General features: G+C 37.7%; 1 protein-coding gene across 3 annotated transcripts in view; it reads right to left on the minus strand.

Annotated features, from left to right (window-relative positions):
- Positions 1 to 671: 671 nt before the first annotated feature.
- Positions 672 to 13,149, minus strand: part of IPO11 (importin 11) — a 102,904-nt gene continuing 90,426 nt past the window's right edge. For 2 of the 3 annotated variants that reach the window (XM_075411300.1, XM_075411298.1), the window contains 3 exons: positions 12,152 to 12,247; positions 7,466 to 7,550; positions 674 to 1,432 (listed from right to left, as the gene is read on the minus strand). In XM_075411300.1, coding sequence (XP_075267415.1) covers positions 1,268 to 1,432; positions 7,466 to 7,550; positions 12,152 to 12,247 — 346 coding nt within the window. In that variant the 3' untranslated portion in view covers positions 674 to 1,267. Of the gene's footprint in view, positions 1,433 to 7,465; positions 7,551 to 12,151; positions 12,248 to 13,149 lie in introns of all 3 variants that reach the window. The other variant, XM_075411301.1, reaches the window with a different exon arrangement.

Here is a 13,149-nt window from a genome sequence, read left to right on the forward strand (position 1 = left end):
TACTCCCCAACGGAGTAGAAAAAAAAAAAAAAGCTCAGATTTTTTAAAGGATCTGGTTATCTGGTAAGATTATCAAAAGCACATGGATGTCTTTAAACAGCTAGTCTCCTCTGGGGGGAAAAAAAAAAGTCTGTCTTAATAGCTTAATCATCCCTTAGTGAAGCAAACAAAGTTAGCTTGAACTTTGAATGTGGAAGATCAGAACTTAAAAGGAAAATCTCAAAATGAAGAAGAGCTTTCTCTCCCCATTCCAACTTGCAAGGTACGAAGCACCAAGGCACATACAAAGGAGCAGCCTTACCCTCATTCCTGCAGCTGTCTAGGGAACTAATAAATAATTAATAATCAAACTGATCCTCACATTTGCAAATAACTAGTTGAATTGTGACCACCTGGGCTCAAACTTTTCAGTAACAATTATAAATTATCCTGATGATATGCTTTTCATGAAAAAAGTAAAGAATTGAAGTAATGAGTAACAGCAACTATAAGTACTCCAGGTACAGCCAAGAATTAATTGGAATTAATTACTCATTTACCTCTGGTGGGTTTCTCTGTGTCATGACAGCTAAAAGTGAGACAGAAGGAACTCAATGAAGCAAGAACTAGAAATACAGAAATTCGTGATAAAAATGAAAACCCACATCTTCAGATAAGAGATATTCATATTCTCTAACACCTCTTCAAATACAATTTAAGCGTTACAATATGTTTCTTTTTCTCTGAGACAATTCAAACGGGAATTATCTTTCTCTCATGAAGGAATATTTCTTCTGACAGTCTTACTGCTTTCCTAACTCCTTCTGCTTGTATGGTTGAATGTACAGTCAAGAAATGGTAGAAAGGGAGAAAGTTACACGTATACAGTATCAAGACAAGCAGCTCCTGATACTGAATTATACCACTGGGTTAACAGACACTTCTCATTAATATGCCTTACTCAGTTCCTTCAGACCTCTCACTTTATGACATAGCTTTGTGAACAAAAAAGCCAGTAATGGTACCAAAAAAATGGTACTGTCTAGGACAGCATATACAGTGTTGGGAATCACAGAAGTGTTACTTTGATCACAAAACCCTTAAGTACATTGTTAAAAAATAACATAAGGCATTACCAAATTTAGTTCAATAGCAACAACAGAAATTTATTTTTTTAACACATTATTTTCAGCTTTCAGTAGGCTCTTCCATACAAGATGGAAGGCTAGAGTTCTTTTATAACTTTTTGAAACAGAAATTGGACATACAAAATCTTGTTTCTGGTTATTTAGAAGCCTTGTAAAAATTCTTGTAGCTGTGCAACTATTTCTGTGTCCACGGTTTCCATAAGTGCCTGAAAACCTTGCTCTCCCAGTGATTCCTGCTGTGCCTTTAGCTTCTCGTAGACGAACTGCTGCAATGACACAGTGTGTACAGGGTCCTTCAGTGCAAGCTGTGGAAAACATATAAGAGAAAAATATATAATAATGCACTAAAAAATACTCTGCGACTAATTCATTTCTTTGATAACCTCAGCTCAAGAAAGAAATCTGCTTTTCCTTGTACTTAGTTGAGAAACAACAGGGGAAAACTCCTGTAAAGCAAAGATCAAACTAATTCTTATCAAAAGCAAGTATCAGTTTAAAACTATTTGAAACAGTCTCAAATCATGGACCCAGTCTACTGTAAGATTGCACCCTTTCATAAGATAAAATAATTTCAAAGTTGCTTTATTAATAACTGCCAAATGAGTTTCCCAAAACTTCAAAAAAACGTATCAGATGCTACCCATGATAAGCACTCTAGAGACAGCATGAAATACGGTCGGTTATATTTTATTAGTAAGGAAACAAAACACTGAAAGGAAACAAAACACTGAAAAAGTTGAACTAGTTTAGATTTTATAACAAACTACAGCTAAAATAAACAGTCCATATGCATAAAGAACAGACACACTTCTTCAGCAGTAGCACCTATACAGGCTCATCAGTCCAGACGGATTATGCAGTTTTCTTTGGGGCAGGGAGTGACAGAGAGTTTGTCATTATTTTCCACATGTTAACTGCTTAATGAAAGCAAAAATAAGTAAATGAAGGGGCTACACTGACAGAGGACCTATTCTTAATTTCATTATCAGAAAACAGGTACAGGCAGGCTAAGGAAATGGATAGTTATGCAGCATTTGTCCCTCAGTCCATCAGGCAGGACGAAAGGGGACAGTAGGTGGGGACACCTGGAGGAGCCAATTGCTGCAGACCTGTGATTTGTTCGTCTTCATATCAAAACCAAACAACACTATTATTTATGCTGAAAGCTCAGGAGAAAAAACATAATGTTAAATCACAAAGCCCACTGAAATAGGAGACTTCTCATCTCATACTACCCTGCTACACTGCTATTTCCAAAGAAATGGGACATATTAAACTTGTGCAACTGCTCTTTTGGCATGATACAAAAAAAAAAATATTTGAATTTTAATATGGAGTGGAAGACATTATATCTTAACACTACTTACTTACTTATTAAACAATATTATACCTAAACCAGGAGGAAATACTGATTGAAACAGCCACATAAATATAAGACAGCATAAAACATCCAAAACTACTGTAATTACAACAAAAGATCATTTAGTCTTATTTTATTAGGAACAACTCCAGTGAAAAAGCAGGCTGCCTTTTAGCCTCTTCTATCAGTGCCTGCAAGTTCTTCCTCCTTACTAAGGTTATGCCACCTTTCATATCATAAATCTCTTAATCATTCCCTCAGTATTCCTAATATTGGCTTTTCAGCCTTCGTTCCTTCACCATTTTCTGCTATCCAGCTATTTTACATTTCAAAGTTAAGATATGATCTTTTTATTATCTATTCCTAACATTATACTCCCTTGAAAAGGGAAGTAATTACAATAATAGATTAGTATTCTGTAATAATTCTTCACCTCTAGAATATAAACAGACTTTTCTAACAAAATTTCTAAAGCACAGCTACTCTGATCAAGATTTGCCAAGGTGATATCCTTTTGTGACAGTGTTATCACAACCTACAGGGGAAAAAAAAAAACAAACCACCAAAAACTGTCTTGCCAAGCAAAGAATCTACCTGTTTCTGAACAAGTTGCATTTGTTAACCAAAAATTTTAATTTGGGACAATTTTTTTCCCAATTTTAACAAGCTACTGGAATACAAGTCTGTGTGTAATGCTGTTCTAGCATCACCATCTAAAGGTGGTTTTCAAACTCTGAACAAAAGTGCTGTATTGTTTGAAAATAGAGGGTTTGAATTCTGTCTTATTGCCAAAGCCTGCTGGAACTTCAAGTCTGAGCTATCTCTAGCATCTCTCAAAAATAATTGCAGAGATGCTCTCTAGCATCTCTTGAGGTGCTAACCCCCTAGCACCTGCCTCATGGCAGGTGATGATGGCTTTCCAAATAATTCTCTGAATCATCTCTGCAATATTAGTGAAAATAATTAATCTTAAAAAAACAACCAAAGTGACAAAGATGACAAAACTTCATATATTACAGAATTCAAAGTTAATATTTTTTTCTCTAACGGAGCTGCCAGATCAGCGCAATGCTGGGAGTTACAGGAATAGACTCCGTACGCACTGCAGCTTTGGTACGTAATTGCTTTGATTTTAGAAGTACTAGAATTCCTCATTGTCTTTTTCATAAAACTTCAGTGAAGATAGTCAACTTTGTATGTAGTCTTTCCCTTAGCTAGGAAAGTAACTGAAACAATCTGCTGCATATTTACCAACATATGTTCTCCCATGACAAGTGAGAGCTTGTACAAAATTCTGCTTAGTTTATTGCAACAAGCATAAATCCACCCCTCACAGCCCAAAGTAGCAGCACTGTAAGCCTGTAGGGACTTCTGTAGTATGATTAATGCTTGCTGCTAGAAGCAGCATCTAGTTTCTGTACGCCAAATGGGACTTAAGAGTCTTCAGACTTTGTTAAGGACTTAATACACTACTTTGATTTCATTCAGATAGTCATGTCAAAAATATTTTGAGTAAATTCAAGAGTTTCCTGCAGCAATAAACTTGTTTTCCTTTCACGGTACATTTTTGAAACTTGTATTCCGAACTAATAAAACAAATGAAATAGCTTGGTATAATTAGTTTGTCGACAATTTTGGACAATCGGCTGCAGTCTTAGCTGAATAAGCAAGCAAAATCATAATTTTGGAATAACAGTAAGCACTGTTCTTTTTTTACAGTATTTTTGTTATGACAAAATTAGAACAATATCCGGTTCAAGAGAAGACTCATAAAATGTTTTCAGATCTCTATTTGCTTTTCAGAGAAAAAAATCATGCTCTTGAAAATTGAGTCTCCAGCTTGCTAAGTGCTGAGCATCCAGTATCAGTCCAGCACGGAACACAACCATATCAACATTAACACTGGTTACTGAGCCTGTAAACACTGGGTCAGGGCCCATATATTTGCATGTAAGTATGCATGCTGAGTTCCTAGGTGTGTGGACAGAGTTTTTTTTTTTAACAGAAATGCTCCTGATTCTGGTAAAAGCAAAACACACCTATTTTCCAGTAATAAAAAAAATCCTAGAAAATTCCAACAGCATCTTAGTCAAACCAGCTACAGACAGGAAACAGAAGTTTGGTGAGAAAATATACAATATTAAAATGAGCTTTATGTTGCTCAGTGAAAACCTGATTTGACTAGCTTTTGAATCTAGCCGCTTTACAAATTGATCTTGAAACCAGACATGGGTGCCTGACTTGGGTCTGGACCGAAGAAACAAATCTTCCACCTCATTGGTTGTAAACAGCAGTTTGAATCAGAAAAGCAGCACAGAATTTTTACTTAACAACCATTTCCCATCCCTTCTAACTCCACTTGCCAGCATCACTGGCATTCTGCACAATTAACAGTTGTTTGAACCAGTATTTGTTAGGTGGGTCTCTGTCCTCAGCTTCTTTAGACAACATTACAGTCAAAAATCATGCTGTTTTCAATAAAAAATTACAATTCTGTACTAAGCCAGTGATCTAATCACTACAAGCAATAACACAAACTAATGGAATGGCATTAGAATGTAACAACAGATAACAGAAGGCTAATACAGCTCAAAACATTATGTTGGTGAGATCTGAATTACATTGTTGAAAATATTTCCAGAACATGAGAGATTTTATTCAGTTTGAGTATGGATACTTTGATAGTAATTCACCTATTTTCTTCCCATGCTAAGGTAAAATAAAAAAACCTCCCAAGCCTTCTATATTTACATATAAGCATCATCTAAAAAATGTACCAGCATGGATAATTCAAGTTTAAATAAGATATATTTTTATCAGAAAATACTTCATTCTTCCTCTCCACAGTTTCAATAAAGAGTTAAGAAACCTTAACTGTCTTTTCAAACAATGATACCGGTTTCTTAAAAACTTAACGTTAAGGGCACATAAAAATAAGTCACTTGAGGTCTATACGCTATGTTCAATGCAAGGTCATGAATCACTCTCCACCTATTTACATTTTCCTCAACATATTTGCAATGAGACTAAAATATAGCAGTATCTGGAAATGTCGATTGCATAAAATTATCATAATCTTATAAAGCACTGATCTAGCTGAAACCCTCTTTAGTAATTATGAGCTATGCATAATAACAAAGAGAGGTACCAATGACAGTATGAAGGGATAGATCAAAGAAAAATATCTAGACCCTGCGCAAACATCAGGAAATGACACTTAACATGGGCCATGCCAACTGATTTTTTTCTCACATTAAAGGCATTAAAAGTTGCAAAGCATTATTACTTTGAAAGAGAGAATCCCATTTATCCTTTCATTATTGTTTTGAGAGGTTTAAGCTCTACGCCCTGATACAAGCTGCTGACTCAGCAATGGAATACATAAGAGGGTAGAAACCTCTTGCAGGAATGAAGTGGGACAGGAGACTTGAAACTTTCTTAAATCAATTGCAGATTCCCTTTAGGATGTTCTTGATACTCCTCACTTCAGACATTTTCTCCCAGAGGTACCTGCTGCTGCAGTTATTCTATGTCACATGAATTGAGTGCATGCACTGATGCTCCTACAGAGGGGAAGAAACATCCAGTACAGGGAGGTAGGAATGGGCCCAGGTGACGTTTTGATTTTTAATCCAGTTTTTCAAATCAAATGCTAGCTGTGCTTTCAAAGCCATGATTAACAATCCTGATTACTATTTGACACTTCCAATACTAGTGACCTACCCTACCTGTATCATTCTGATATAAACAGCCATGAGAAGTGGCAAGTCTCATTTTCTGCACCATCTACAAAAATTTATACTGAGTAATTTCAGCTGGGATTCAAAATGAATTTATAGCAGACATTCACAACAACTAGAGTTTGCTGGCTTTAATAGCTGTGAGAAATTGCATAGAAAGGAATAAGAATACAGTGAATATTAATTTAGCTGAAAAAATGATGGTATAGAAGGCTCAAGTCTGAAATACATCAGGAATAATCAGCTAAATGTGGGAATGAGAGGAGTGCAACAGACAGCTATTCTTACAAAAGAAGACTGAAAGGAGAAAACTGAAGGATTTTCATAATGCTTAGGCATCTAGGAAACACAGTAACCATGGAAATAGTTATATCTAGATTATGAGATCCAAACTGAAAACGAAGCTTCAATGTTCATGTATTACAATTATTCTGTGTAAACCTTCCATGGAAACAAAGGCTGAAAGCTGTTTAAGCTGAATGTTAAAGAACAGCTGACAAGCAACTCACAAGCAATTCCTTAGAGCAAAAAGAAAGGGACATGCAAGGGATTATATATTTCCCATGTATATCAAAACCTGCATTGTCATGTCCTTATCGGTTCTGGCTCCTCCCTACCAAAGCACAGTCCTTTCTCTTTATTCAGATGGCCACTGGCTCTATATTGCATGTGACCCCAGAACAGTTCCCTCGCTATGACAGTTCATGAACACTACACTTGTGTGTTCTATAATTTAGGAGGGAAGAATGGTACAGGTCATAAGCAAATGTGCACCACTTCTAATTTTGCTGATATATCCGCATTGAAGGTAGTCCACAGCAAACCCAACAAGTCCAAACTCCTAAATACATATTCAAACTATTAAAATCAACCCTTAACTGAAAAACTAAGAGAATTTCTGCAAGAAAGTTATTAAAACCTTAGTTAGCCAGAGATAAATGAAATTTTAGTATAATCAAAGAAATAATAAAATCTTTTTATAGTGTCTTGGTATTATAATATGCAGATTTTGGGAACAAATGACATTTATTTTGGCAACGTTTTCAAAGAAAAGGAAAACTGAAGTGTAAGTGCTGTGGCTGCAGAGTTTGTCATCAAAGCATTTTCCATTTTGATTTAAGAGATGAATTATCCAAGAACAATAGATGAATGACCCAAATCCAAAGGCAAAGAAGTTAGTCTGACACAAGTGAATCACATTACCAGTTCTATAATTGAATAACGGATCTAAAACTTACCAATTTTTTCCTTTTGTCTTGTTCTGTGGGAGGCTCCTCATCTTCTGTAGCTTTGGGCTCTTCAAAATGTGACATCAACATGCAGCTAAGAATGGGAATAAGAATAGTTCTAACACACCTTATCATTAAAAACTATTTAAAGCACTTTTAAAAACATGGAACAGATATAAGGGAGTTTGATGAAAGTCAGGCAATCCCTATTAGGAAGGCATTTTTTTCTGAGAACTGTGAACCTAAAGAAGCCTGAATGCATATTCTGTGTTACCTACACCCATGTAACAATCTCAGTTATCCTCTCTATTTTAGCTCAAGTTCTGGCTTAAAAATGCATTTCTGCATACAGAAAACAGACTAAGTGGGTTTAAAAAAATTAATATAGAAAAATCTGCTGTTCCTAACTAGAATTTCCCAGTCTTTCCAAGAAAGTGCTATACAAGCACCCTGTAGCCTATTAACATGAAAATCAAAGTAGCACATGCGCTAAACTAGCAAAGGTTACTCACTGCATTCATGTTTTCCTGTGAGAACGTTAAGGAGAAGACCTGAAAACTAATATAGTCACTGTTATTGGTTCTAGACACTAAAATTTGCAAGACTCTAAACAATAATGTTTTAGGTGGACGGAAATGAGTTAGCTTCTGCAGTCATTTATTTAAAGGCTTTTTCTAGGCAGGTAAAGCAAAGCTTTTAAACTTCTTATTTTTTGTTTTGCTCCACCTCAACTGGTAGGTATCAATACACACAAGTAACAGCCACATTTTAACTATTAATTCTGCAGTAAGTGTAAAACCAGAAAATAATGAAAAAAAAGTTTAAATGCCATAGGGTTTACTGTCTCTAGGAACAGACTGAATGGAATTTATAAAGACATTGGTAAAAGCTATCCTACAGTAAACTTGCTTTCCGTTCACTTTACATTCTCTGTGTTGAAAGAATACATGGATATTCCACTACTTTACCAAATTATTCCTATAAAAACTGCTTTAAAAATAAAAAGGACCTAAAAAATAACTCAGGTGACAACAACTTGCTACCATGTATTAGGTTATGGCAGGAAAGACACATAATCCACACATTACAAAGCACCAAGACAGATGGCACATTATTGCTCATTTTCAGCTCTGTACTACTGTGCATTTTTAATTGCTGCATTCCACTAGCAGGTGAAATGTTCCTGCTGAATAACTTGCTTTAAAGTTCCCAAAATAAGTTGTGATTTTATGTGAAAATGTTCAGACGTACTCCGTTTCTATATTCAGTTGTCTATTAACATGTGTTTGGAGCTATATGAAAGACTTGCTAAACAGCATAACAGAAGGGTCAAATGCTAATACAGAAGCCATTTCCAATGAAGTGATGAGTTATTTCAAAATAATACAGCAAATCTCATATCTCCTCTCCTCAAATGGCAAAACATACAAGACTGAATTAACTTTTTCAGACCTTGACATATTTTAGGTACCACAAAGAGTAATTAAAAAAATTTGAAGAGGGAACAAAAACATTATAAAATTGAGAAAAATGTGAATATTGATGAGACAAGACTGGAGTAATGGAATGGTCCCCTTTCCAGAAATCTGAGGTCTGTAAAGCTTTCTTGTAATTATCACTAAAATACAAACTATAAACACGAGGAAACCTGGCTGAGTGTAATCCCTTTGTATTGTAAGCCAGGGCACCAGGGAACCATTTTCATAACCTGATCAAAATTCCATCTAAAAACTGGTGAGACCTTTATCACTGCATTCGTATTTGGAAAGGCTCTTCCAAAATCTCATTGTTCTAACTACAACAGTGTCGTAGTTTAACCCGGCAGCTGGCAGCTAAGCACTAGCCAGCCACTCGCTCACCCCTCCCCTACCCCACAGCAGGATAGGGAGGAGAAATGGACAAAAGGGGAAACTCGTGGGTTGAGATAAAGACAGTTTAATAAGGCAACAAAGGAAATGCTAATACTGCTAATACTACTATTAATGATAATAATGGTAACAATAATGAATACGCAAAACAAACTACATACAATTATCTCACCAACTGATGACTGATTTGCAGTCAGTCCCCGAGCAGTGATCGCGGAACCCAGAATTCATGGATTTTGCAGATTTTGTGAAATTCTCCCCAGAAAATGAACTCACAGGAAAGTTCGAACTCCGAGACAAGAGAGGATTCGAACTCACAGAAAAGAGAAGAGCTGATTCCTGCCCCCCAGCCCATCCCCATTCACAAACTGAGCACGACATCCATGGTAAGGGATATTTCCACCGGCCAGCCGGGGCTGCCTGCCTGGCTGTGCTCTGTCCCAGCTCCTGCCCACCTGCTCATTAGCTGAACGTGAGAGACTGAAAAAAGTCCTTGATTTCATAGCAATGCCTGAAAACTTCCATGTTATCAACATTTTCCTCATACAAAACCCAGACCATGGCAGCTACTGAGAGGAAAATTAACTCCATCCCAGTCGAAACCAGGACAAACAGTTTCTTCAAATTTCCAGTTTAAATATACTCATTGTCATTTTACACTTAAACCAACACTGTCACTTAATCTGTACAGTTTTCCTTGTGCACGTTTACCCTCTCTTCATCCTTTAGTGACTGCAGTTCTGTATTGCTTCAGCCTTGATTTTCCTGTTTTAAACATGCACGTTGTTTCAGCCTCTGCACTACAGTAATTAAATATTATGATAATCAGTGGAGTACACTTTTTTTTTTCTGAACCAGTTCAGGCTTAAATCATTCTTCTTTAACCTGAAGAGCCAGAATAGTGCACACAACTCCAGATGAGTGCTTTCATTTCATTTACTTTCAGGTGATGTAGAAATGTATAACAGAAAAGTCAGAATCTTTCAAACAGCCTATTCGGCGTCTGTCAACAGAAATATGTCCTTGGTACAGTATGCCTATGTTATATAATGCAAAACCAATGTCCAGAGTTTGAAAAAGTACAATGACAAGTTCTAGAAGCCTTCAAATTTAAAATATGAAATGACCTAGGACGAAGTTTTTTTTATTTCTTTGTGAGAAGTTGTCCTGGGTTTGGCCAGGACAGGGTTAACTTTCACCAGAAGCCAGGAGAGGACACAGCCAGGTGGGCTGACCCAACCTGGCCAAACAGAACAGGGTATTCCATACCATGTGCCACCACGCTGCGCTCCGGTGGGGGAGCTGGCCAGGGGGAAGGCAGTCGCGGCTCGGGAGCGCACGGGGCACCGGGCGGTGAGAGTTGCTCCGTGCGTTTCCCTGTCTGTTTTGTATGTTCTTCTTCTCTGTAATGTGGTTGTTACTTTTGGCTTTGTTTGCTGTTCTGTTAAACTGCCCTTATCCTGACCCACCAGTTTTTGCCTTTTTCTTTCCATTCTCCTCCCCACCCCAGCTGGGAGAGGGGCGACAGAGGGGCCGCGTGGCCCTTTGGTGCTGGCCACAGCCAAACTGCAATAGAATTCTTTTCAACAACTGCTGGCAAAGCGACAGGTTTAGAGTAGAAGGGGCTCTGTAACTTTGTCCCCAGTCACAAATAGAACACAGTGCCAAAGCACATTCCCAGACTTTGGAGTTACATCTTCTACAGTGAGAGTTGAGGGGCAGGGGGAAAGTACTTTTGCAAGCAATTCTTGGGCACAGTTCAGGCTCAGCGCGAGTGTGGATCATTCTCAGGGCACACTTGTGTGCATACTACCAATTTTAAGTGGACGAAAACTCAGTAGATCAGATTCAGGCTGTCCTGTGTCAGGTGGCTGCAGTGCTGGTAAACATACCCTTAAGCAACCAATTAAATAGTTCAGATACAATCTGTTACATCACTAGGTATTTATCTGAAAGTTAGAAAAGGTTCGATTCTTAATATCCAGTAAACACTTCTTAGAATATCATGCCTGTAGGCACATCTTGCAGAGCACCTGTTTTCAATGTATTAGAATCCTCCATCATTCTAAAACTATATAATCATTGCAGATAAAAAACAACATTAAGATCTCTGTCCTAGATAATAATCCTTATTATTCAGTGTTTTTTTTCTTTTACAGCTTTGATGGAATACCTTAAGTAACCTGCGAGTCAGTGGGAGATGAACAAGCGTGGTGCTGGGTGACAATCCACTCGGAGCACCCCTGACACCACCTTCCTGCCACAAACTCACTCTTACTCCTGGCTCTGGAAACTGTCTTTTGAGGTACGCCCTGTAGCAGCAGACGTGTGAAGTGCAACAACTGAAGGGGAAGCATTCGCCTTATGGGAGAGGTCTTCAAGGTCTCCAGGCCGTGAAGTATTGTACACTAGGTCCACTTCATGAGGTTGAGGCATTCAGGAAAAGATCTTGGTTAAACTCCAGATGTCACGCTCAAACTCTGAACTACCGCCCTATCAACATACAAGCTTGGTGTATTGTAATTTTAGATATAATAGTCAAGTGAGCAAGAAGTAAATCTAAGCATATGAACATTTTAAGGTATAGTTTAGTAGACAACTTAACAAACAACATTAAATTATATTGACTGTCACTTCAAGCTCTCCCTCTTCCCATTACAATTACTTTACGACCAAAAATTTCCTCTTACTAAATCATTCAGCCTTGTGAAAAGAGAACTCATACGAGCATGTCTTCACTACCTACAGATTTTTCCAATCAAACACTACATATAAAACAGTACTACTAATGTTAAACCCACAAAAAATAATTAGATTTTCCACTTACTCTTTGTATGTTCCTGTTTCAGGATCTTCGGTCATAACATCATGCAGCCCTTCCACTGAAATGCTGATGATACCACAAAATTTATCTTGGATAACACTGGAAAAGAACAGGAAAGTGACTTAGCTAAAGGAACTAAACAGGAAATTTGCTCAGTAACTGCAGAGCACATTTACTAAGTAGTATTTTCATTGCTTAGTGCTTAGCCAAGCATACTATCAAGCAGCCACTTTTTTATTTTAATTACACAAAGGCTTCAAAACTATGCAAAAAACATTATTCTTAAATAGACTAAAACCACCTGTGCTACTGCTGAAAACCTAGAAAAATTTGTAAGTGGAACAAAAGAAAGAATACATTAGCTCAGGACTCAGTCGGGAGGGCATGCTCCCACTAGCAGGGAGGTCAGAGTACTGGCTTCTGTTCCTAACACATTTACACATTTTCCCCCATCACTCTTCAATGCAAAATCTACACACAAATCCTTGAGCAAAGGGCAACTTGTAAAGATGTCACACTCCCCTATCGTTTTCTCTGTCTGATCTTATGAGTATTTCTTCACCCTCCCAGGTAGGTGAATGACTCCCCACAGAGGGGTGAGAAATATCCACACCCAGTTCTGCACAAACGTCACTTCCTTGACTGTAGAGAGAAAGGTGGGGTGCGATTTCTCCGCTTAAATACAGGCACCTCCTGCCATTTGAAACACGAGGCTACTTATGACAACTGCAAAGGACTGGTAGGTATCACTTGGGACTTAAAAGAGGTAAGCACATTTTCTCTGCATGTACTGAAGGCCAGACTGGATACCCCCACAATGCCCAAAATGACACTAAACACTTACATTTAGACACTTGCCCCTGCCTTGGGAATTGATGTGCCTGTGGGGTGAGGGCACAGAAACATGATCTCCCCACAATGGATAAAGTAAGTGCCACCAGCTCCAAGTTAATGGAAAGCAGCTGTGACTGCTGTTGCTGCTGAATTTCCTGCTGCTGTGG

Source organism: Opisthocomus hoazin, chromosome Z (assembly GCF_030867145.1).
Source record: "Opisthocomus hoazin isolate bOpiHoa1 chromosome Z, bOpiHoa1.hap1, whole genome shotgun sequence".
Lineage (NCBI taxonomy): Eukaryota > Metazoa > Chordata > Aves > Opisthocomiformes > Opisthocomidae > Opisthocomus > Opisthocomus hoazin.